At 42.0% G+C, this 25423-nt stretch overlaps 1 protein-coding gene across 6 annotated transcripts in view; it reads left to right on the top strand.

The window, feature by feature from the left end:
• NDC1 (NDC1 transmembrane nucleoporin) overlaps positions 1–25423 on the top strand; it is a 66315-nt gene that overhangs the window by 28154 nt on the left and 12738 nt on the right. For 4 of the 6 annotated variants that reach the window (XM_063613115.1, XM_063613118.1, XM_063613116.1 and 1 more), the window contains exons 10-16: positions 954–1035; positions 4125–4280; positions 7835–8083; positions 8178–8293; positions 11710–11760; positions 16128–16191; positions 17970–18070. In XM_063613115.1, the coding sequence (XP_063469185.1) occupies positions 954–1035; positions 4125–4280; positions 7835–8083; positions 8178–8293; positions 11710–11760; positions 16128–16191; positions 17970–18070 (819 nt within the window). The remainder of the gene's footprint in view (positions 1–953; positions 1036–4124; positions 4281–7834; positions 8084–8177; positions 8294–11709; positions 11761–16127; positions 16192–17969; positions 18071–25423) is intronic. The other 2 variants (XM_055233520.2, XM_055233522.2) reach the window with 1 other exon arrangement.

Below are 25423 nucleotides of genomic sequence, written 5' to 3'. Positions count from 1 at the left end.
GTAGAAAATACAGACGCCCAAAATAATTAAAATGTACTGTGGCAAATACATTGGGACCTCTTATTCAGCTTGGGACCAATACAAGAAAACTTCAGAGAGGGATGGTGTCTTGAAGGATGAGTAAAGAGGTTTGCCTGGGAAAAGATGAAGATTTTCAGTAAAGAAAAAAAAAAAAATAGGGTGGCTGGGCATGATGGCTTGTGGCTGTAATCCCAGCACTTTGGGAGGCCAAGGCAGGTGGATCACTTGAGGTCAGGAGTTCGAGAACAGCCTGGCCAACATGGTGAAACCCCATCTCTACTAAAAATACAGAAATCAGTTGGGTGTGCTGGTGCGTGCCTGTTGTCCCAGCCACTCGAGAGGCTGAGGCAGGAGAATCGCTTGAACCTGGAAGGCGGAGGTAGCAGTGAGCCGAGATCACGCCATTGCACTCCAGCCTGGGCAACAGAGTGAGACTTTGTCTCAAAAAAAAAGAAAAAGAAAATTAGATATCGCGTGCTAGGCACTGCCTTTGGATATGGTAGCAAGTAAGATTTTCTGTTTTCTTGTGGGCTGCACAGTTTGGTGGGTGGAATCAGATGAGACAACTAAACATTCAGTTACAATACATGATGTTAGTGCCACGGTTGAGAGCTATGTGAATGTATGTTTGTGTGAGGGAAACCAGGGGAAGTTCTAGGAGGAAGTGATGTTTCAATTTCCCACCACAGAGATGTGAAAGAGCACAGAGAATTCTGTAGTTCCTTGTAGCTGGAACTTGTAGTAGGTAGGAAGGGTAGAGGCAGGAAAGTTCTGGAAGTCTAGAAAGGAAGGTTATGGTTCTGAGATTTTTTCTTTTTTTCAGAAAAAGTTTAATTAATTTCCTCTTGGATATATAATGATGAACCCAATTAGTGAGATTTTATGTAGAGGTTAAAAAAAATTAAATAATATGTGTTTTTTCCCCTTTTTAGTATTTAGCCTTACAGGACCTGATGTTGCTTTCTCAGTATTCTCCTTCACGAAGACAAGAAGTTTTTAGCCTCAGCCAACCAGGTATTGCTAAAAGTAATAGACCTGATTAGGCCTATGTGTGTAGAAAGTAATTCACTTGGCCGGGCACGGTGGCTCAAGCCTGTAATCCCAGCACTTTGGGAGGCTGAGGCGGGCAGATCACGAGGTCAGGAGAACGAGACCATCCTGGCTAACATGGTGAAACCCCGTCTCTACTAAAAATACAAAACATTAGCCGGGCATGGTGGCGGGTGCCTGTAGTCCCAGCTACTTGAAAGGCTGAGGCAGGAGAATGGCGTGAACCCGGGAGGCAGAGCTTGCAGTGAGCCGAGATTGCGCCACTACACTCCAGCCTGGGTGACAGAGCGAGACTCCATCTCAAAAAAAAAAAAAAAAAGAAAGTAATTCACTTAAAGTTTTTGGTGAGAAAGATGTATTTAATAAAATATCAGATGTTAGTGAGTCCATTAAATGAAGTATTGAATTAAATCTTACACAGCTTAAGCGTTTATTTCCTTCAGCTCCTTCATTTCCTTAACCTGAAGAAATTATTTAGTACATTGACAATTTTAGGGCAGAAAAATACAGCTTAAGAATTCTAAAAGTTAGGCTGGGCGTGGTAGCTCACCCCTGTAATCCTAGCACTTTGGGAGGCCAAGGTGGGTGGATTACTTGAGCTTAGGAATTCGAGACCAGCCTGGGCATCATGGTGAGACCTTTTCTCTACAAAAAATACAAAAAATTAGCCCAGCATGGTAGCATGTGCCTGTAGTCCCAGCTACTTGGGGAGCTGAGCTGGGAGGATTGCTTGAGCCCAGGAGGTTGTTGCTGCAGTGAGCCAAGATTGTGCCACTGTACTCTAGCCTGGGTGACAAAGTGAGAGCCTATCCCCCTCCCCACCCCAAAAAAGAATTCTAAAACTTTTAATGCTACAAAGGATCTTAAAAATTAGGTGATCTACTCTCTAGATGGGAGATTTAAGTCTCAGAGCTTGGCTTAACTAAAGTTAATGTCAGAATTGGAATAAGAGTCCTGTCATTTGGCTGCATGTACAGGACTCCTCCTTCTGCTATGCTACTCTGCCTCCCTTTAAAAAAAATGAGGAAGAAACTAGATTTGGTGGTGACTCAAGGATGCTCTCAGCAACTCTGAAACACTTATAGTGTATGCTATTCTTGCCATGCGGTTCAAGACAGCGACTTTGCCAGTTCTCTGTTGTTCCTAGAGGGAAAACAGTCCAGTCCCAGGCACCGGTAGGAAACAGAGAACCTGGGTGGCTTTTCTTCTGTTTTTTAAGAGACAGAGTCTCACTGTATCACCAGGGTAGAGTACAGTGTCATGATCACAGCTCACTGTAACCTCAAATTGCTGGGCTCATATGATCCTCTTGCCTCAGCCTTTCAAGTAGCTGGTATTATAGGTGCACACCAGGTGTGCACCACCATACCTGGCTAATTTTTAAAAATTTTTGTTGAAACGGGGTCTTGCCGTGTTTCCCAGGCTGGCCTTGAACTCTTGGGGTCAAGCAGTTCTCTTGCCTTGGCCTCCCAAAGTGTTAGAATTACAGGTGTGAGCCAGTACACTCAACCAGCTTTTCATCTTCTTTTTAATGATTTCTTCATTATGTTGCCAAGCTTGCTAATTACCAGATAAAATGCCAGATAATAAACCTTCTATAGTTAAATGTTATATGGAAATAAAATCCAGTTATATAAAAGTATAATTGACTGGAACCACTCTCGTTTTAGTAGCATGAGAAACCCAGAGCTGATATTGTGGAAGATTAACTACAACAATGCTTTTCTGTCAGATTTGAGTTAACACAGGAATTCTATACTCTATTTTTTTACCAGAGATTCAAGTAAACCGTAAAAGGGTGGCATTTGCTCTGCCAGAGAGTGTGCATTCTAGTACATAAAAAAATTTAATTGTCTGGACGCGGCTCAGGTCTGTAATCCCAGCACTTTGGGAGGCTGAGGCGGGAGGATCATCTGAGGTCAGGAGTTTCAACATGGTGAAACCCCGTCTCTACTAAAAATATAAAAATTAGCTGGGCATGGTGTTGCACATCTATAATGCCAGCTACTCAGGAGGCTGAGGCAGGAGAACTGCTTGAACCCCAGAGGCAGAGGTTGCAGTGAGCTGAGATCCCGCCACTGCACTCCAGCCTGGGCAACAGAGCAAGACTCCATCACAAAAACAAACAAACAAAAATTTAATTGGATGGTTACACAGTTCCTAATGTACCCAAATTACAGTAGTAAAAATATCCTGAGGCCTAGTGATAGAGTGTTGTGTGTGTGTGTTTGTAGGTTAGCTGGTATTCCTGAGTTGTACAATGGGGGGAGTGTTTAAGGAGAGATCCAAGTGAAGAGGGAATGATCATTTGGCACATAGGATAGAGAAACCAGTTTTCAGTGGATTTCTCTGCTATTAATGCATAGTGAAGCATGCTTGATTTTTATATAATAACTCTAGGAGACAAAGATCTCCTATGAGAAGGGAATTTTTAAAGGAATGGGGGCACAGTAGTTTAAGTTAAATAATAAGACAATAGATCTGTAAGCTCTCTGAGTGTAAAGTGTGATCATTATTAATGAGTCATTCCCACAGATGGAACAGCACATAGGGGCTGTTATATACATGAAAATGTAAGGGAGCCCAGGGGATCAGACTCAAAAGTTTAGAGGTCACTGGGGACCATGGAAGTGCATCTCATTGGACATCCTAGTGTTCATTGTCTTAGTTCATTGTTCACAGTCATAGCAGTCTGTTTAACACTGCTAGTGAAGTAACCCTGGTCTTTCTCCCTCAACCTAAGATCTAGTGTTTGGCTTTATTTTAGCCACCAATTTGAGGGCTTTTTGTTTTTGTTTTTGTTTTTGTTTTTGGTATGTGTGTGGTAAAATAGCAAGTTTTTGCTTGTAGACTTTTGGGAAACTTAATTCATCCGAGTATTCATTGAACTCCTGCTGTGTATTAGATGTCGTGAGTATAAATAGTAGCTTCACTAAGAAAAGTGGGTCCTGATGCAAAGCGTAATGTAGAATTTCTTACTGACTTTTTCCCCCACTTCAAGAGGAGAATATAAGATTATTTACATTTTAAAAGCTGGTGTTTGGACCTCCTAGGTGGACATCCCCACAATTGGACAGCCATTTCAAGGGAGTGTTTGAATCTTTTAAATGGTATGACTCAGAAACTGGTTCTCTATCAAGAAGCTGCTGCTACGAATGGGAGAGTGTCTTCATCTTACCCAGTGGAACCTAAGAAATTAAATTCTCCAGGTAATCCCTAGGACTACTAAGAGGGGAAAACATTTACATTTTATTTCCTAAGAAAGATGACTGTAGTAGACTGGGCGCGGTGGCTCACGCCTGTTATCCCAGCACTTTGGGAGGCTGAGGCGGGCAGATCATGAGGTCAAGAGATCGAGACCATCCTGGCCAACATGGTGAAACCCTGTCTCTACTAAAAATACAAAAATGAGCTGGGTGTGGTGGCACATGCCTGTAGTCCCAGCTACTCAGGAGGCTGAGGCAGGAGGATCGGTTGAACCCGGGAGGCGGAGTTTGCAGTGAGTTGAGATTGCGCCAGTGCACTCCAGCCTGGTGACAGAGTGAGACTGTCTCAAAAAAAAAAAAAAAAAAAAAAAAGAGAGAGAGAGATGACCGTAGCTAATCTAAGGGTACTTACATGAGTGTGAGGTGTATATTTTTAGGGAAAATTGATCCAACATGTGACATCTTATATTGAACCAAGAAAAAGACCTGGGTATCATTGTAGATTGAAAAAATTAAGCCCAAAACATCACGTTGTATACTCTTTAAGTATATGCAGTTTTTCATTGGTTAATTTGAAACAAATTAAGTTCAGTGTGGTGGTAGCATTAAAAACACTATCAAAATGATGGCTATTAAATAGGAGACTTCAGCTTACTCTAGTACAAAGCCAGGTGAATTTTCGCAGACAATATCGGTTGCTGTTCGTGTTGCAGTAGCCCAGACAAAAAGTTGCTGTCCCAGAGGAGAGCAGCTGAGACCACTGGGTGATTTGGGAATGGGGCACAATGTTAGTACCCCTTCCATTTAAAAGACGAAAGCTGAGAGGAAGAAGTAGAGGTGGAGGAACCTGTCTTGTTCACTAAATCCCTTAGGTAGAAGATGCCTATGAATGTAAGACTAATAAAAGGACTTAATGTTCCACGTGTTTTGGAGCCAGGCATTTAGTGAAAATGGATGAAACTGGCTGGGTGAGGATGGTGGTGAACCTGGGAGCATGGGCTTCATCTGAAGGGGGAAGCTGTTGGTTAGCCCTGCTTCATTGTTCCCATATGGGACTTTGGATCCCATATGTGAACTTCCGGTCTTTTTAAAAAAGAGAAGCCTGAAATCTAAACAGATTTTGAGGTGAAATCTTTCAGTTTTTAAACATTGGCAACTAATCTTGATATTTAAAAACCACTATCTGGATCAAAGCAAACTCATCTAGTTTCAAAGTCCGTACTCTGGTGGAGTCATAGCCCCAAAACAAATAGATTACATATGAAAAATGATTTAAATAAATTAACATACATCAGATTTTGAAAGGTTTGAGAGTGTTTCAGATGTTATTCACTTTCAGATCAGCATTCCTCTATTCTACAAATACTTATTGAATTCCTACTGCCTACCAAGCAATGTGCTAGAAGCCAGGGAATCACAGATGGAAAACACTCTTGGATCTGACCTTTTAGTGGAAGGCACACAAATAATGATGCAAATATTGATGCAATAAAGATGCCAAAAGGAAATCTGTCCGAAAGGAGTCCGACTGGAGAAGAAGATGTTTGATAATGAAAGGAAGCCTTGTTTGCAACAAAAAAAGTTTAGATTTTATTCTATAGAGATATGGAGCCATTGGAGAATTTTGAATAGGCTAGTTCCATCAAATTAGCATGTTGGAAAGATCATTGTAATTCTGGGTTGGGTAGATAATGAGTCTGACCAAATATGGAGCATTCATTATTGTAAGTTTTTGTCATATACCATCACTCAGCCAAAATTTGTCTCATATTTTGAGGAATAATTGTAAAACTCTTAAAAACTCCAGTCTTAATTTTTAAATTGATTTTTCAAAGATTTCTAATTTCCATTAACCTTTAAAAAGTCATATAATGGGCCAGGTGTGGTGGCTTACACCTGTAATTCCAGCACTTTGGGAGGCCGAAGCAGGTGGATCACTTGAGGTCAGGAGTTTGAGACCAGCCTGGCCAATATGGCGAAACGCTGTCTCTACTAAAAATATAAAAATTAGCTGGCTGTGGTGTTGCACACTTATAGTCCCAGCAACTCAGGAGGCTGAGGCAGGAGAATCGCTTGAACTCAGGAGGTGGAGGTTGCAGTGAGCCGAGATCATGCCACTGCACTCCAGCCTGGGTGACAGAGTGAGACTCTTTCTCAAGGGGGGAAAAAAAAAGAAAGAAAGAAAAGTTGTATAATGAAAATTTGGTACTTGAGATGTTTAATTTCTTATATTTCTTATGGTGGTTTTATTAAGACGATGGAATCCAGCTGGGCAAGGTAGTTCACATCTGTAATTCCAGCACTTTGGGAGGCCGAGGCGGGCAGATCATGAGGTCAGGAGGTCGAAACCATCTGGCCAACATGGTGAAACCCTGTCTCTACTAAAAATACAAAAATTAGCTGGACGTGGTTTTGCGTGCCTGTTATGCTAGCTACTCAGGCGGCTGAGGCAGGAGATTCACTTGAACCAGGGAGTCGGAAGTTGCGGTGAGCCAAGATTGCACCACAGCACTCCAGCCTGGCCACAGAGTGAGACTCTATCTCAAAATAATAATAATAAAAAGAAGATGGAATCCTAATGCAATGTATTTGTTTTTGTGGCTTGTGCTGGAGTGGCAAGAAAAGTTCCTTTGTTTTTGTATAACAGACTCTATTACTAAATTGGAGAATAGTAAGACGACTTTTGAAAAAGCCGTTTACAGATCAGATTTATAGATATTCTGGGTGAATTAGCCTTTGGTGTGACTTTTGTTAACTTGAAAGAACTTTCAGGCCAGGTGTGGTGGCTCATGCCTCTAATTCTAGCACTTTGGGAGGCCAGTGCAGGAGGATTCCTTGAGCCTAGGAGTTCAGGACCAACCTGGGAAACATGGCGAATCTGTCTCTACAAAAAATAAAAAAATTAGCCAGGCATGGTAGCATGTGCCTGTAGTCCTAGCTACTCAGGAAGCTGAGGTGGGAGGATCTCTGGAGCCCTGGAAGTTGAGGCTGCAGTGAGCTGAGATTACACCACTGCACTCCAGTCTGGGCTACAGAGCAAGATCCTGACTCAAAGAAAAGAAAAAGAGAAAGAAAAGGAAAGGAAAAAACTTTGGGGAAAATGGGGTGACGTTAATATTTTTTTCCTGTATATGTTCACAATATAGATTTGGTATGTTCAGTCAAGAAATACTTAAAATGGTAATGCAGTAAAACTGGATAGATTCTAATGCAGTAATTAAAATTGCCAATTAGAAATAAAATGTGAATCGATGAGTTCATTCAAAATTGCTTAGAGTTAGATAAATTGACCTTGAAGATGAAGATATTCATGGAGGGGGAAAAAAAAACAAGAGAGACTATATCAGTCTGACAGAATATGCATAAAGCTCTTTGAGTGGAGTTTGAATGCAGTAGTAAAATCTGAATCTTGAGACTATAATCATAAATGGAAACAATCTACTGAGCTTTGGGTAAATGCGTTAAACAAAAATTTGGTATGTGTAGAATTTGAAAGCGTTGCTGCTAGCCTGCTTGGATCAGGTTGCCTCTTCAGCACGGGATCTGTTCTTTTACAGAAGAAGAAACTACTTTTCAGACACCAAAATCTAGCCAGATGCCTCGGCCTTCAGTGCCGCCATTAGTTAAAACATCACTGTTTTCTTCAAAATTATCTACACCTGATGTTGTGAGCCCATTTGGGACCCCATTTGGCTCTAGTGTAATGAATCGGATGGCTGGAATTTTTGATGTAAACACCTGCTATGGGTCACCGCAAAGTCCTCAGCTAATAAGAAGGGGGCCTAGATTGTGGACATCAGCTTCTGGTGAGAATTATATATTTTTTAAGATTTTAAATGTCATGTTGTGGAGGATCAGACAGCCTAAGTTCTTATCTTGCCTTTTCTTTTTTAAAAATAGATCAGCAAATGACTGAATTTTCTAATCCTTCTCCATCTACCTCTATTTGTGCTGAGGGTAAGACAATGAGACAACCCAGTGTGATTTATTCATGGATTCAGAATAAACGTGAACAGGTAGGATGATATGGTTATAGGATTTATATTTGCATGTAAAATTGAGAACATTAAGGATCTCACATGAGTAAGTCATCAAGAATAAGAAGGGTTTTTTTTTTTTTTTGATGCTTCGTGTATTGACTCAAATGAAACAGCCAATATTTGACTGGTTTGAACTATGCACATTGTAATTTCATGTGGCTTGACCTGATAACCTCATGTAAGAAATATTTGAGTTCTTTATATATATCCAAGGTATGCTTTTAGGCACTGGGAAAAAAGCAAACAAAACAGAGTCCTTGCCCACGTAATATTTACATTCAAGTGAGGGGAAATCAGTGAGTAAGCAAATGTATTATATTCTGTTTCTCTGAAATATAAAATATCACTAATTGTAAGACTTATGTACTATTAAGAAAAAAATGATGCCTTAAACCATGACATGCTATTGACTCTAAGATGCATCTCAATAGGTTATATTCAAGATATGGAAAACATGCATAAGAAGGAAGAAATTTGATACGTTTTAAGTCTTATCTGGAAAAATAGAGCAAGGAAGACAGACAGTTCCTAGGGGAGAGGGTATCATTTTATGTGGAGTGATAAGGGGAAGTCTCATTGATAAGGCAATGATTGATCAGAGACCTGAAGGGAGAGCTGGGAGAAGCCCAATGCATCTGAGATGGGAATGGACTTGGCTTGTGTGAAGAACAATGTGGATACCAGTGGGCTGAAGCAGAGTGAGTGAGGGGAGAGTGGTTAGTGGGTGATACGATCAGAAAGGTAGCAGGCACCCAGGGCCCATTGGCTGTAGTAAAGACTGGCTTCATCTCTGAGTGGGATGGAAAGCCACTGTGTGGTCTTGCCCACAAGAATGATATGATGTAACTTATATTTTGAAAGTGCTGCTCTAGGGGCTGTGTTGGGACTCAACTCTTGCAAGGTAGGCATGGAAGCCCAGAGATGGTGTTAAGGCTGTTGCAGTAATCTAGTGGGAGATGGTGGTATCTGTGACCAGAGTGGTTGTGGTGGAGGCTGTAAGATGTGGTCAAGGTCTAGGTATGTATTTTAAGGTAGATGGAATAGGATTAGCTTATGGTTTGGTTGTGGTGTATACTAGAAAGAGTCAGTGTTGACTGTTAAGGTTTTTGGCCTGAAGATCTGGAATAATATCGTTGCAATTTATTGAGTTGGAATTTACTGATGATTCTGGAGAAGGAGATTTGTTAGAAGTGAGGGGAGGGAAATCGGGAGTTTGATTTTGGACAAGCCAATTTTGAGATACCTATGAGACAACCAGGTGGAAATACTGAGTAAGAAATTAGGCATATAGCTGTAGTGTAGGGGAAAGTTCTGGGCTAGAAATGTAACTTTGGAAGTTTTCAGAGTATAGATAGTATTCAAAGCCATGAGACTCGATGCAAACTCTTGAATATAGATACAGAAGAAAAGAGATATCCAAGAAAGGGGCCCTCCAATGGCCAGAGGTCTGGGAGATGAAGAATAGCAACGGAGACTGAGGAGCAGCCTCTGACGTGGGTAGAAAACCAAGAAAAGAAAGAGTTTCAAGGAGCAGGTGGGAGTGTCAGATGCTGCTGATGGGTAGCATGGGGCGGGAACTAAGAATTAACTGTTGAGCTAGAAATGCGGAGGTCACTGAGTCCTTGACCAGAGCTGTTGGCTGGAGTAGTGGGGACAAAAACCAAAATGCATGAGTTCAGGAGAGATTTTGCTAGATGAATTGGAGACCACAGGAAAAACCCCATTTTTCAAGGAATTTGTTGTAAGTGGAACAGAAAAATAATGGGGCAATAGCTGGGAGGAATTGAGGGGTCAAGGAACTTTTTAAAAAATTTTGAGATGGGTTCTTGGTCTGTCTGTTGCTCAGGCTGGAGTGCAGTGGTATGATCATGGCTACACTGTGGCCTTGAACTCCCAGGCTCAAGTGATCCTCCCACCTCAGCCTCCTGAGTAGCTGGGACTACAGATGCCTGCCTAAATTTTTTAATTTTTATTTTTTGTAGAGACACAGTCTCTATGTTGCCCAGGCTGATCTCAAACTCTTGGCCTCAAGCAGTCATCCTGCCTGAGCCTCATAAAGTGTTGGAATTATAGGCACGAGCCACCACGCCCAGTCATGTTTTTATTTTTTAAGTTTGGAGAAATTATAACATGTTTGCTGATGGAATGACTGATTAATAGGGAATGAATGGTTAAAGACATTTTATAAACTTCAGGATCCCATATGGTTCTATATGCCATTAGTACTGCTTTGTCACTTTCTACCCAACCAGACACGTGCTGCTTGCTGCAGCCTTCTGACTAGTCATGCAGCTTTGGATGAGAGTATGGTAGGAGCAGATTCACTTTTAAGTTAGTTGGGTTAGCTTTTAGCTGATACTAAGAACATTTTTTCCCCCGGGATTGTCAACTAGTAGAAAACTACTTTGTGTCTTAAGATTTTTTTTTTCCTGTAATCTCAGCATTTTGGGATGCCAAAGTGGGAGTATTGCTTGAGCCCGGGAATTCGAGACCAGCATGGGCAACATGGCAAAACCCCATCTCTACTAAAAATACAAGAATCAGCCGGGCGTGGTGGTGCATTCCTATAGTCCTAGCTACTTGGGAGGCTGAGGTAGGAGAATCACTTGAGCCCAGAAAGCAGAGGTTGCTGTGAGCTATGAATGTGCCACTGCACTCCAGCCTGGGTGATAGAGTGAGACCCTGTCTCAAAAAAAAAAAAAAAAAGGATTTTTTTTTCCCTGTGAGAGAAACATACTCTTTTTTTGGGTATTAAAAGGTTAAAGGGCAGGACAGTTATAGAGAATTGAGAAATAATATGGCCTTGAAAAATATCTCCCGTCTGTAATCCTAGCACTTTGGGAGGCTGAGGTGAGAGGATTGCTTGAGCCCAGGAGTTTGAGACCAGCCTGGGCAAGATGATGAGACCCTGTCTGTACAAAAACATTTAAAAATTAACCGGGCGTGATGGTATGCCTGTAGTCCCAGCTACTCAGGAGGCTGAGGTGGGAGGATCTGTTGAGCCTAGGAATTTAAGGTGGCAGTAAGCTGTGACCAGCCTGGGTGACAAAGTGAGACCCTGTTTCTGAAATAAAAAAAAAAAAGAAAAAGATTTCACCAAAACCACTTAGAATTAATTAATTTTTTTTTTTATGTCGGGGCTCTAATTTGGGGGTTAAATGTGTATACATGGAATACAGTTGAGATTAGTTGGCTCATCTTGGTTATCCAATTTATAGTACAAAGGTATTTAGTTACATGGCATATTGTTTAAGTATTATTATTCTTTGCCCACAAGATGTGAAGTGTTCATTTTTTCAGTTAAGTTCGTGTCTGGAAGAACTAGGAACTGTGTTATATTTGAATAGAATTTAAAAGGTAAATGTGTTAATTCTTCCTTTTTTCCCACTCAGATTAAGAATTTCTTGTCAAAACGGGTGTTGATAATGTATTTTTTCAGTAAGGTAAGAATATGTGGTTATAGCTTTGGGAATGGGGAGGGAGGAAATGAAATGTGAAATAAAGTAGCAGATAGGATCTGACTTGTAAATATTTTATAGCTTAATCCTAGCCAGCCAGGCAGCTTTGCATAGTGCTTCACTGAACCTCCATTTTAACAATAGTTGCCCTAGACACACATCTCACTTCAGTGGCTTCTGAAGCTTGACTCTCTAGTTGCCTCTCGAGTCTCTTGGCTGCTGGCAGCTTTTTGCTGATAGGCAACACAGACCCCTTCCTGCTGTCTGGATCTTCACAAAGTGAACAAATTTGTGTGGCTATCTGGTGCTTCTTGGCTCATGTCCTGCTAGCATCTTTGTGACCAATTTGGTGTTCAAAAGAGAGATGATGATATCACAGATGTTAAATTTATGATGAATAAAAAGTTATAATTCAGACCACACATGAAATGACTTCCCAACTTGTGTATCAGCTGTTCCAGCTGCCACAGGAGAGTAAATCTCAGTTGTAGAAGCTAAAGATTCATTCCTGTTTTTGCTGGCTACGACTGTTGTGTCTTTATTTAATCCTTTGATGTGCAAAACCTTTGCCCCTATGTAGGGGAAAGAATTTTTGTTTTTAGCTTTTAAAATCTAGCCTCTCTTTCTGCAGATATCGCAGTATTATCTAATATCACACTCACTCCATTAATACCTTCAAGCGAAAGTTTATATTGGCATCTGTTATATTGATTATTTGGGAGTCATACTCTGGTGGAAAAAGAGGTCTGAGCAGCCCTAATAGAATATAGATAACACATAACACAGTCATTTCAGGGGCTTGAAACTGCTTTTCCACTATGGTGGAAGGGACGATCCACCCAACTAGCCATTACCTTTACCAAAAAATAATCCACCCTGGGCTGCCCATTAGAGGAAGTTGTCTTGTCTTCCACCAAAAGGAAGAGGGGTTGTCTGAAGTTTTACTTCAGTGGTTGGTTTCAAAAGAAGGGGAAAGGCCAGGCGCGGTGGCTCACGCCTGTAATCCCAGCACTTTTGGAGGCCAAGGCAGGCGGATGACGAGGTCAGGAGATCGAGACCATCCTGGCTAACATGGTGAAACCCTGTCTCTATGAAAAATACAAAAAATTAGCCGGGCGTGGTGGCAGGTGCCTGTAGTCCCAGCTACTCGGGAGGCTGAGGCAGGAGAATGGTGTGAACCCGGGAGGCAGAGCTTGCAGTGAGCTTGAGATAGAGCCACTGCAGTCCGGCCTGGGCGAAAGAGCGAGACTCCATCTCAAAAAAAAAGAAGGGGAAAATAACTCACCATGAGTGTCTCATGTGTGCCATACTCTGTTTTTGCTTCAGTTCCCTCATTTAATTCTAACAGCATTCCTGTGAGATATGTCTTTTTATCCTCATTTTACAGATAAGGAAACCTGAGACTCAGAGGAGTCATGTGGCCTAAGGGCACAGAGACAGTAAGTGGCAGACCACATGGTGACCAAGATCTCCTGTTTTCTGGAAAGTGAAAGGCTAATTTTGATCCCAGTTTTGCAGGTGGATCTATTATATGATAAATTGTAGACACTGCTGCTATTTGATGTTAAAAAATGTAACTTAATAGACTTGTATGGTACTTAGTAGGCTTCATTGGGTACATAACCAAAGACAGCATTTGTTCAAATGGACCAATTGTTCCACACTGTTCCATGGTGGTATGTTAAAGAAGGTTAGGCAGCATGAAATTGTGTCATTCACAGCAACATGGATAGAATTGGACATCATAATCTTTTTGTTTTGTTTTGTTTTGAGACGGAGTCTTGCTCTATCACCCAGGCTGGAGTGCAGTGGCGCGATCTGGGCTCACTGCAAGCTCTGCCTCCCAGGTTCACGCCATTCTCCTGCCTCAGCCTCCCGAGTAGTTGGGACTACAGGCGCCTGCCACCACGCCCAGCTAATTTTTTGTATTTTTAGTAGAGACGGGGTTTTACCATGTTAGCCAGGATGGTCTCGATCTCCTGACCTCGTGATCCACCTGCCTCAGCCTCCCTAAGTGCTGGGATTACAGGCGTGAGCCACCGCGCCTGGCAGGACATCATAATCTTAAGTGAAATAAGGTAAATATTGCATGTTCTTACTTACATATGGAAGCTAAAACATTTGATCACATGGGAGTAGAGTGGAAAGAACAGACTGGGAAGGGTGGGTAGAGGGTAGGAGGAGTATGGTGAGAAGTAGGTTAAAGGGTACAAATATACAGTTAGAAGGAATAAATCCAATGTTTGATACCAGAGTAGGATGATTACAGTTAACAAAAATGTATTATACTCAGGTGATAGATACCCAAAATGCCATGACTTGATCATCATGCATTATATACATGTAACAAAATTTCACATGTACTCTATAAATTTGTACAAATAAAAACATTTTTTAAATGAAGGTTAGGCAGTTTTTCTTTGAGTGGGGTTGAGGGTAGACAATTTAAAAGAGATAACAAGTAGGCAGTTTTGTTGTTGTTGTTGTTGTTGTTTTTATTTATTTTTTTGAGACGAAGTCTTGCTCTGTCGCTCAGGCTGGAGTGCAGTGGCGTGATCTCAACTCACTGCAACCTCTGCCTCCCGGGTTCAAGCGATTCCCCCACTGCAGCCTCCCAAGTAGCTGGGACTACAGGCATGCACCACCACGTGGGCTAATTTTTTGTATTTTTAGTAGAGACGGAGTTTTACCATGTTGACCAGGCCGGTCTCAAACTCCTGACCTCAGGTTATTGGCCCTCATCAGCCTCCCAAAGTGCTGGGATTACCAGCGTGAGCCACTGCGCCCAGCCAATTTTTTTATTTTTATTTTTTATTTTATTTATTTTGGTTTTTTGGTTTTTTTTTTTGAGACGGAGTTTCACTCTTGTCGCCTAGGCTGGAGTGCAGTGGCGCGCTGTCAGCTCATTACAACCTTTGCCTCCCGGGTTCAAGCGATTCTCCTGCCTCAGCCTCCCAAGTAGCTGGGACTACAGGCACATGCCACCACGCCCAGCTAATTTTTCTATTTTTAGTGGAGACAGGGTTTCGCCATGTTGGCCAGACTGGTCTCGAACTCCTGACCTCAGGTGATCCACCCACCTCGGCTTCCCAAAGTGCTGGGATTACATGCGTGAGCCACCACGTCCAGCCATCCCAGGCTGGAATGCACTGGTATGATCCTGGTTTGCTGCAATCTCGACCCCCTGGATTCAAGCAATTCTCCTGCCTCAGCCTCCCAAATAGCTGGGATTACAGGCGCGTGCCACCACACCTAGCTAATTTTTGTATTTTTAGTAGAGATGGGGTTTCAGCCTGTTGCTCAGGCTGGTCTCAAACTCCTGATCTCAAATGATCTACCCACCTTGGCCTCCCAAAGTGCTGGGATTACGGGCATGAGCCACCACGCCCAGCCAAAAATTTTTTCTTTCTTTTTTTTTTTTTGAGATGCAGTTTCACTCTTGTTGCCCAGGCTGGAGTGCTGTGGCGCGATCTCAGCTCACTGCAACCTCTGCCTCCCAGGTTCAAGCGATTCTTCTGCCTCAGCTTCCTGAGTAGCTGGGATTATAGGTGCCTGCCACCATGCCCGGCTAATTTTTTGTATTTTTAGTAGAGATGGGGTTTCACTATGTTGGCCAGGCTTGTCTCGAACTCCTGACCTCGTGATCCACCTGCCTCTGCCTCACAAAGTGCTGGGATTACAGGCATGAGCCACTGCGCCCAGCCCCAGCCAAGTTTTTTAAAAAGAGTTTCTGTAACCATTCTCTTAAGTGATCTCAGAACTGATCCTCCGGCCGGGTGCGGTGGCTCACGCCTGTAATCCCAGCTCTTTGGGAGGCCGAGGCGGGCAGATCACGAGGTCAGGAGATCGAGACCATCCTGGCTAACACGGTGAAACCCCGTCTCTACCAAAAATACAAAAAATTATCCAGGCGAGGTGGTGGGCACCTGCAGTCCCAGCTACGCGGGAGGCTGAGGCAGGAGAATGGCGTGAACCCCGGGGGACGGAGCCTGCAGTGAGCCGAGATCATGCCACTGCATTCCAGCCTGGGCGACAGCGAGGCTCCATCTCAAAAAAAAAAAAAAGAAAGAACTGATCCTCCGAGGTAGGTTGAGTATATGTAACTTTAAATTACAAACTGAGACAGAGAGATTTAGAGACTTGGCAAGGGCCACACAATGAGTTGATGGTAGAGTGCTTTATTGTAGTTAAATGAGTAATTATCAAGTTAAATATCAAAGAATTTATTTTAAATTTTAATTCTTGAGAGGCAGCTGTGAATTTTTTGTTTTGTAGTCTACATATTTAATTAAAGGAAATAATGGAGTTTTCGCTCAGGGGAATTCACTTGAATGTTTTGTTTTTATTTGTAGCACCCAGAGGCATCCATTCAGGCTGTTTTTTCAGATGCCCAAATGCATATTTGGGCATTAGAAGGTAAGCAATGGCTGTGAACTGTAACTATGATTTTAATTGTCAGTTAAATATTGAAGTATAATCCATGAAAGGGCAGTTCTGGTCCTTGATCTCAGTCTTTGAATGTACAGATTCGTTTTTATATCTTTGTTTTATATAGATCATTTTGAAAAATATATTTAGGCGTATTTTGATGTGGGCACAATTTTTTCTTGTATGTAAGCAGAGAAACTGAGCCTGGGTTCTTTTTTTTTTTTTTTTTTTTTGAGACAGGGTTTTGCTCTGTTGTCCAGGCTGGAGTGCAGTGGTATGAACACAGCTCACTGTATCCTCGACCTCCTGGGCTCAAGCAATCCACCTCAGCCTCCTGAGTAGCTGGGGCCACAGTTGCATACCACCACGCCCTGTTAATTTTTGTTTTAAAAAAATTTTTTGGGCCGGTTGCAGTGGCTCACGCCTGTAATCCTAGCACTTTGGGAGGCGGAGGCAGGCGGATCACCTGAGGTCAGGAGATCGAGACCAGCCTGGCCAGCATGGTGAAATCCCTTCTCTACTAAAATACAAAAATTAGCCGGGCATGCTGGCATGCACCTGTAATCCCAGCTACTCGGGAGGCTGAGACCGGAGAATCGCTTGAACCCGGGAGGCAGAGGTTGCAGTGAGTTGATATCATGCCACTGCACTCCAGCCTGGGTAACAAATAGCACAACTCCATCTCAAAAAAAAAAAAAAAAAAACGTAGTCTTTTTGTTTGTTTGTTTGAAGTGATGGAGTCTTGCTGTGTCTCCCAAGCTGGAGTTCAATGGCATGATCATAGCTCACTGCAACCTTGAACTCCTGGGCTTATGCAATCCTCCTCCCTCAGCCTCCTGAGTAGTTTGGACTACAGGTGCATGCCACCACGCCCAGCTAAGTTTTATATTTTTTATATAGAGACAGGGTCTTGCTATGTTGCCCAGGCTGTTGAGCCTGGATTCTTTTATCTCTTTCTCTACTTCAAAAAAGTACAACAGATAGATTGTTTTTAACTTATGTTAACTTATGTTAAATATGAAAACTTAGTTGTTAAAGAGCTGTTTCTTTTCATCTTATAGATGCAGCCTTCTCAGGGCTTAAATGTTGCTCAGAGGCCTTTCCTGACCATTCTCTGAAAAGTATCCTCTTTTCAGAGAATACTGTATGCCCTTACCACATGTTTTTTTTTTTTTTTTTCCTGGCACATATCATTACCCAACACTATATTATTTTTAAAATTTTCTTCCTAATAGAATGTAAAGCCAGAGACTGTTATTTTATTCATAACTAATTCAATTGAGTACTTTTTTCAGTGCCTTTTCCAATTTTTTTGCCCATTTTTCTATTGAATTGCTCCTCCCTTTATTTATGTATTTTTTTTTTTACTTTTTATTTTTGAGACAGTCCCACTCTGTTGCCCAGGCTGGAGTGCAGTGGTGTGATCTTGGCTAATTTCGACCTCTGCCTCCTGGGCTCAAGTAATCCTCCCACCTCAGCCTCCCGAGTAGCTGGGACTATAGCTTTGTGGCACCACACCTGGCTAATTTTGTATTTTTTGTAGAGAAGGGGTTTCATCATGTTGCCCAGGCTCGTCTCGAACTCCTGGGCTCAAGCGATCTGCCCACCTCAGCCTCCTAGAGTGCTAGGATTACAGGCGTGAGCCACTGTGCCCAGCCTTTATTTCTTTTTATATTCAGAATATTAATCCTTCCTAAAATAGATGTATTTCAAATAGTTTTGCCTAATTTTGATTCACTTTTAACCTTTTTTCTTTTTCCCTTGAGGTCTGTCGCACTTAGTAGCAGCATCATTTACAGAGGATAGGTTTGGAGTTGTCCAGACTACACTACCAGCTATCCTTAATACTTTGTTGACGCTGCAAGAGGTAAGAAATCCGTGGGTTGGGAGGGGTTAGAGGTCATCTTCCCCTCCCACCCAGTGCTTTGTTTGTTTCCTATATATCACATTTATCGAGTGACAAAACATGTTGGAAGTTAAAATAATGATACTTTTTCACCCTCAGGAGATTACAATCTAAAAAACAGAAAAGAGGCCAGTGTGGCTCATGCCTGTAATCCTAGCGCTTTGGGAGGCTGAGGCCGGAGGGTCGCTTGAGGTGGAGAGTTTGAGATCAGCCTAAGCAACATGGCAAGACTCGGTTTTTACAAAAAATAAAAAATTACCTGGCCATGGTGGTGTATGCTGGTAGTCCCAGCTACTCAGGAGTCCGAGGTGGGAGGATCATTGGAGCCAGGAGTTTGAGGCTGCAGTGAGCTACGATTTCACCACTGCACTGCAGCCTGGGTAACAGAGCGAGACCCTGTCTCTATTTTAAAAAACAAAACTAAAAGATAGTTTAGGAAGAGAAAACTTTTAATCTGCTTATAAAATTTTACAGAAACAGAAAAAGAAAGTATACTAAACCTGTAGGATATGCCTCTGGCATTAAACGCATTGTTTAGAATACTAGACTTCTGTTCACTGACAAAAGGAAATCCTTACACAATTTGTAGCTACCGAAAGTGACCTGTGATTAAATGACCCATGCAGATAAGTGCCCTATTGGGTTGAGGCTCAAGAACTGAGGCCAGTAGATGCCTATCACCAGGCTTGATGGCTAGTTTTAACTAATAGGTTTTCTTGGTCCTAGACTTAAATAAGGGCAAAAAATAAAACACATGCTTTCTGCTTTGCAGTAGGCTTCTTTTTCTAACTTCATGGTACTTGGTACTTTTTATGTCACTTTATAATATTAGTTACATGTCACATGACAGCTATAAACACTAGGGGCTGGAGGCATTTAGAGATAGCATCTGGAGGCCAGGTGCAGTGGCTTGTACCTATAATCCCAACACTTTGGGAGGCTGAGGTGGGCGGATCACCTGAGCTCAGGAGTTCAAGACCAGTCTGGGCAACATGGTAAAACCCTATCTCTACAAAAAAATACAAAAATTAGCTGGGTGCAGTGGTGTGAGCCTGTAGTCCCAGCTACTCGGGAAGCTGAGGCAGGAGAATTGCTTGAACCCAGGAGGCGGAGGTTATAGTGAGTGGAGATCGTGCCACTGCACTCCAGCCTGGACCACAGAGCAAGACCTTGTCTCAAAAGTACATAAATAAATAAATAAAAATAGCATCTGGTGTATATAGTAGGCCTTCTGAAGGAAGTGGAATTGAACTAGGCTTAAATGATAACTGGTGCATCTTTTGGTCTTGGGAAACCATTTAAGATATGAAGAGAAGCCTGGGCAACATGATGAAACTCCGTCTCTACAAAACAATTTTAAAAAATTAGCAGGGTGTGGTGGTGTGCACCTGTAGTCCCAGCTACTTATGAGGCTGACGGGGGAGAACCACTTGAAGTCAGGAGGTAGAGGTTGCAGTGAGCCAAAATTATGCCATTGCACTCCAGCCTGGGTGACAGAGTGAGACCCTGTCTCAAAAAAATAAAAGATAATGAAGACAAAATATGCTTCTCCATTTCTTTCTTTAACACTCAATTCATTTTACTGATTAGAAAATCTTACCCATCAAAACCAGTGATTCTTTTGCTTTGAGCACTTTTTGTGAGTACCTTCTCATGTATGTTACTTGAGATGTGTGTGTCTGCATGGATAGTTTTATTATTTGTACTCTTTCCCAAGTGCCATTTTGTAAATAAATAGTTTCCTAGTAATTCCCTGCAGCTTCCAGTATTTGGTTTATCTGACTGCACAATAGGATGACCATGATTTGGGCATATCTTTGATGGTCATAACATTATTTTTTGTCACTCTGGCAGTGTAGTTAAAATAACAATAATGGTACAGTGCTTATAGTCTAGAGTAATGTGATATTATTATTTGATCTTTATAACTATCTCGTGAAGTCAGCAAGGTGGAAGTGTTTTCGCCCTTTTTTAATAGATGAGGGAGGCTTAGTAGTGCAGTGACTTACCTCAGATCTCACACACAATCTCCTAGGTGGCAGAGCTGGGACTAGAACCCAGTCTGATTGCAGGGCATTAGCAGTGCAGTAGACCCTGGAAAAAGCTACAGATCCACATCCCTCCCCTGCTTTTTTTTTCTGAGACGGAGTCTTTGCTCTGTTACCGAGGCTGGAGTGCAGTGCAGTGGCGTGATCTCAGCTCTCTGCAACCTCCGTATCTCGGGTTCAAGTGATTCTCCTGCCTCAGCCTCCCGAGTAGCTGGGAGTACAGGTGCATGCCACTATGCCCAGCTGATTTATGTTTTTTTTTTTTTTTTTTGAGACAGAGTCTCGCTCTTTCTCCCGGGCTGGGGTGCAGTGGTGTGATCTCGGCTCACTGCAAGCCCCACCTCCCAGGTTCACACCATTCTCCTGCCTCAGCCTCCCGAGTAGCTGGGACTACAGGTGCCTGCCACCATGCCCGGCTAATTTTTGTATTTTTAGTAGAGATGGGGTTTCACCGTGTTAGCCAGGATGGTCTTGATCTGACCTCATGATCCACCCACCTCGGCCTCCCAAAGTTCTGGGATTATAGGCGTGAGCCACTGCGCCCGGCCTGATTTATGTATTTTTAGTAGAGATGGGGTTTCACCATGTTGGCCAAGCTGGTCTCAAACTCCTGACCTCAGGTAATCCACCTGCCTCGGCCTCCCAAAGTGTTGGGATTGGTACAGGCGTGAGCCACCGCGCCTGGCTTGATCCACATCCCTTATTCTTTCTTCAGAGAAAATGATTCTACCCTTAGAACTGTGGCTTTCAAACTTTTTGGACTGTAATCTGCAGTACATTTACATTAGACTCAGAATATAGTGTGTGTGTGTGTGTGTGTGTAGATAACAGAAATAAAGGATTCCAGTACTCACCTTTTACTATGTGTAGTGCATTTTAATATTTTTCATTCTATTTCATTTTTTAAAATGCTGGTTAAAACTCACTGAATTGATTTCATAAAGATCACACCGCCTGCCCTAGAGGTATTCTATACCAAAATTGCTCTGCTCTTACCTCCACCACCATCAGAATTTCTAGTTCTTCATAGTTGGTTAGAAGGAAAGCAATCTGTTTGATTATAGTCATTCATACCTTTGAGTAGGAAGATAGGAATTACAGATTTGTCAAAAGGCCAAGCCCTGTCTTTCTCTGTTTCATGCCACTATGACAGAATACCACAGACTAGGTAATTTATAACCAACAGAAACTTAGTTTGTCTCATGGTCCTAGAGGCTGGGAAGTTCAAGATTGAGGGGCTGCATCTGGTGAGGGCATTCTTGCTGAATCATAACATGGCAGAAGGGATCACCTGAACAAGAGAGAGCAAGAGATCCAACTCACAGTATTAAACCCCTCTATAATCTGCATTAATTCATTATTGAGAGTGGAGTCCTCCTGACCTAAGCACCTCCCATTAGGCCCCACCTCTCAACACTGCTGCATTGGGGATTAAGTTTCCAGCACATGCTTTTGGGTGACAAATTTAAGTCATAGCAGGCCCTATTTACTTAGAAACAGGGGAGTTGGAATGGAGAATTACTTTCGAGGGGCAGAGTAGAACGAGGCAAAGAAGCATATTTTTGGATGTTGAGAAAAGATGGAACAAAGAGAACAGGACCAGTGACCTGATACTTAGCTTCTCAGTAAAAAACTCCTCCTTATATGAGGCTTATAATGTCTGTTTTCCCTTAAGCCACATCATGGCCAACCTTTTGGTCATGCTCTGCCATCATCAGATTTTGCAAACTGCCTCACAGTCTTTTTTTTTTCCACTCTACATCCTGAGGTTGATTGTAATGAGTAATTAGGTGTGGGGTAATCTGCCCCACACCCTGTCTGCATAATTCTTTGACTTCCTCCTCTTCACTACCCATTTGTATACCCTCTCAACCCACAGCTATCACCTAGGCCCAATTATCCCCCGAATATTGCACCGCCAGAGTTTGAAACTCCAGGATTCTACCCTGTAAGCTAGAGTCTTTAAATGTTTTTGTTCCAAAGATTCCTTTGGCAGTCTGTTGAAGCCCATGGACTTCTCAGAATCATGTTCTTAAATGCATAAAGTGCTTAGGATTAGAAAGGAAATCAGTTATATTGAAATTATCAAGATGTTAAATTTATGATATAGTAATATGTGGTTTTTAATTATTGCATTACATAACAAGATCTATCAGTGAGTCCAATAACTTATTTTGAGGTAGGGATAAGATGAATGATATTTCAAGATAACTATAACAGTCATATTGGGATATGGAGATACTGGTGGTTTCTGTTGGTGACAAAGTCACAGGAACTGCTAATGCTACTACGATTTGTTGCTTACATTCATAGTTGAAGGAAATGCTAGATTTTAATTAGATCTTAGTAAAGATAAATGTGTAATTCAAGTTTGTACCCCCTGAATTTTTCCCTTAGGTCTATGGACCCAATGTAAGAGCCCTTCTCCAGGCACAGCCCTTTCATGTCCTTGCTGCTTCTGCACAGTTTCTTTGATCCTACCAGGATTTCCAGTTACTTTTCCCCATGTTCTTTGTCTTTCAGCTGCCTCCTGACTACGTATATGCCTTTCTGTATGCAGTTTAGACCTTGTGGTCTATTGTTTCAACCACTTTATTACCAATTCCTTCGACTCCTTTGTCCTCACGTCCTTGAGCTGCACACGTGTGGCAGTTCCACTACCCACCCATTCTCTTGCCGACCCTTCCTGCCTTGCTTCAGGATCTTGGCATTTTTGTCCTGAATTATTACATCCTCTTGCCCCTATGGACTCTCAACTGAGTTACTTCGTGCTCTGATTCCAGCCACTCTGCTATTCCCATGAGTCCTCTGCTCTTATAACTACCATAGACTATTCAGTCTCTGCCTCCCACCAAATATATCTTATTTTCTTAACTTGACTGTAACTGTACATGCTGCCTTTTGTTTTCCTTTTTTGTCTAGAACATGTTTTTCTCCTTTGGTCTGGCTCTACTCTGTAACTCCCCCCTCAACACTTTATTTGTCTTTACTGACTTTTATTGTCTCCTCTTCATATTAGCTAGAGTAGAGGTGGGGACTTTGTCTCGCCTCTATTCCCATCATCTGATATAGTACCTGGCAAATGACAGGCACTTACTAAATGCTTGTTGGATGGCTGCTGGATTGCATCATTGCTGGTTCAGTGGATGAAGACTTCTGTTTTGGGGCTTAAATTTAGTGACAATTTTGATGCAATGAGTTAATTAAAATGCTCCCAAACCATCTTTTTGTTTTGAGAGGCAGGAATGTGATGTGACTCATATGATCCCTGTTATATATTTTTGGCTTTCTGTTCTTTGGTCTAGAAGGGATCAAAGTGAAGAGAGTAAGTTTAAGTATCTCTGTAATTTAAGGCAAGTTGTACATTACTGGCTTCTGGGTGTTACTAAGGAACAATTGTGTGGAACTGTTCTATCCTTTTGTTTTACTTTTCAGTATCAATAACATCAGCCATTTCACTGAATCATTAAAGGCAAAATGTGAAAGGGAAGGGGAGCCTTTCATTCTTCAAACTATTCAGAGGGCAAGGAGTAGAGTGATGGATATGCTAGCTAGCTCAGTGGTTTCAGCCAGTGGCCAGATCATCCTGGAGATCACTGTTATTATAAGGGACATATGTACTTTCATTTGAATGATTACCATTTCTCCAACATGCTTGCAGCTGTTTTCTCAGAGGTTTTTACATGCTGTTTTGGTTAATTAAAATACAAATTCATTTGAAAGCATTGCTGAGTTCGTAGTAGTTATTTCCTTTATCAGTGGATGGACAAGTATTATCCTCTGGAAGTCCACAGGATTTTATTGTTGTTTTTAAAAAGGGTGCTTACATACAAAATGTTAGGAACCAAAATGATATATTTTATAATTAAAATTTTTTGGCTAAGTGCATCAGCTCATGCCTTTAATCCCAGAGTTTTGGGAGGCTGAGGAGGATAGCTTGAGGTCAGGAGTTCTAGACCAGCCAGGGCAACATAGTGAGACAGTGTCTATAAAATTTTTAAAAATTAGCCAGGTGTGATGATGCTAGCTTATAGTTCCAGCTACTTGGGAGGCTGGGGCCGAAGGATCACTTTAGCTCAGGAATTTGAGGCTGCAGTGAGCTATGTGACTGTACTCCAGGCTGGGCAACGGAGTGAGACCCTGTCTCTAAAAAAAAAAAAAGAAAGAAAAAAATTAAACTTAGTAAAATATACATAACATAAAAATTAACCTTTTTAATCTAATTTTTAGTGTATGGTTCTGTGATATTAAATATACTCACATTGTTATGCAGTCATCACCACCATCCATCTCCAGAACCTTTTCATCTTTAAAATATGTTTTACATTCTTTAGATAGTCTTGGTTTCTGTGGAAAGGCCGATGTCATCCTAATGAAGTTGATCAGCCCTATCTATTGTATTTTTTGCCTCGTCATTTGAAGGTCAAATTTTGATATATTTGGAATATTGATGTTTACCTTTATGCCATTCACAGATCCATCCCTCCAGTAACTATTTAATTATCAAGCAATTAGCATGTGATACGATACAGAATGGAAAAAGACAGGGTTCCTGCCATCCAGGAGCTTACAGGATGTAAAACAGATAATCATACAAAGAACTACAGTTGTAGTCAGTGCCACAGTGCCACCGTGCATAGAAATGCAGGATGAGGCTGGGCACGGTGGCTCACGCCTGTAATCCCAGGACTTTGGGAGGCCGAGGCAGGTGGATCACCTGAGGTCAGGAGTTTGAGACCAGCCTGGCCAACATGGTGAAACCCTATCTCTACTAAAAATACAAAAAATTAGCCGGGCGTGGTGGCAGACACCTGTAATCCCAGCTACTCGAGAGGCTGAGGTGGGAGAATCACTTGAACCTGGGAGGCAGAGGTTGCGGTGAGCTGCGATTGTGCCGTGATTGTGCCATTGCTCTTCAGCCTGGGCAACAAGAGCAAAACTCCGTCTCAAAAAAAGAAAAAAAGAAATGCAGGATGATCAGAGAACATATGACAGGTGAATCTGAGCTAGTCTTGCAAGTAGGGGATAGAGAGATGTGAGATAATTAATGGCTCCTGGAGAATGTAGGGGTTGGAAGGAGGAATGGGGGAAAGAAAGGAATATTCTTGAGGGCCAGAGCTGTGGATTTGAAGACCCAGAGACCCTTGACCAACCTGTACCCGTCAGAGTCTATTCTTGGTTTCTGTAAAGTCCTGTGCTGTTTTACCTGACGTTTGCGTAGTATTCCAAAAGAAATGCTTTAAAAATGTTTTTTGTAAAACCCTGT

Source organism: Symphalangus syndactylus, chromosome 19, assembly GCF_028878055.3.
Source record: "Symphalangus syndactylus isolate Jambi chromosome 19, NHGRI_mSymSyn1-v2.1_pri, whole genome shotgun sequence".
NCBI classification, from domain to species: domain Eukaryota; kingdom Metazoa; phylum Chordata; class Mammalia; order Primates; family Hylobatidae; genus Symphalangus; species Symphalangus syndactylus.
This window is presented reverse-complemented; position numbering and strand designations above follow the sequence as displayed.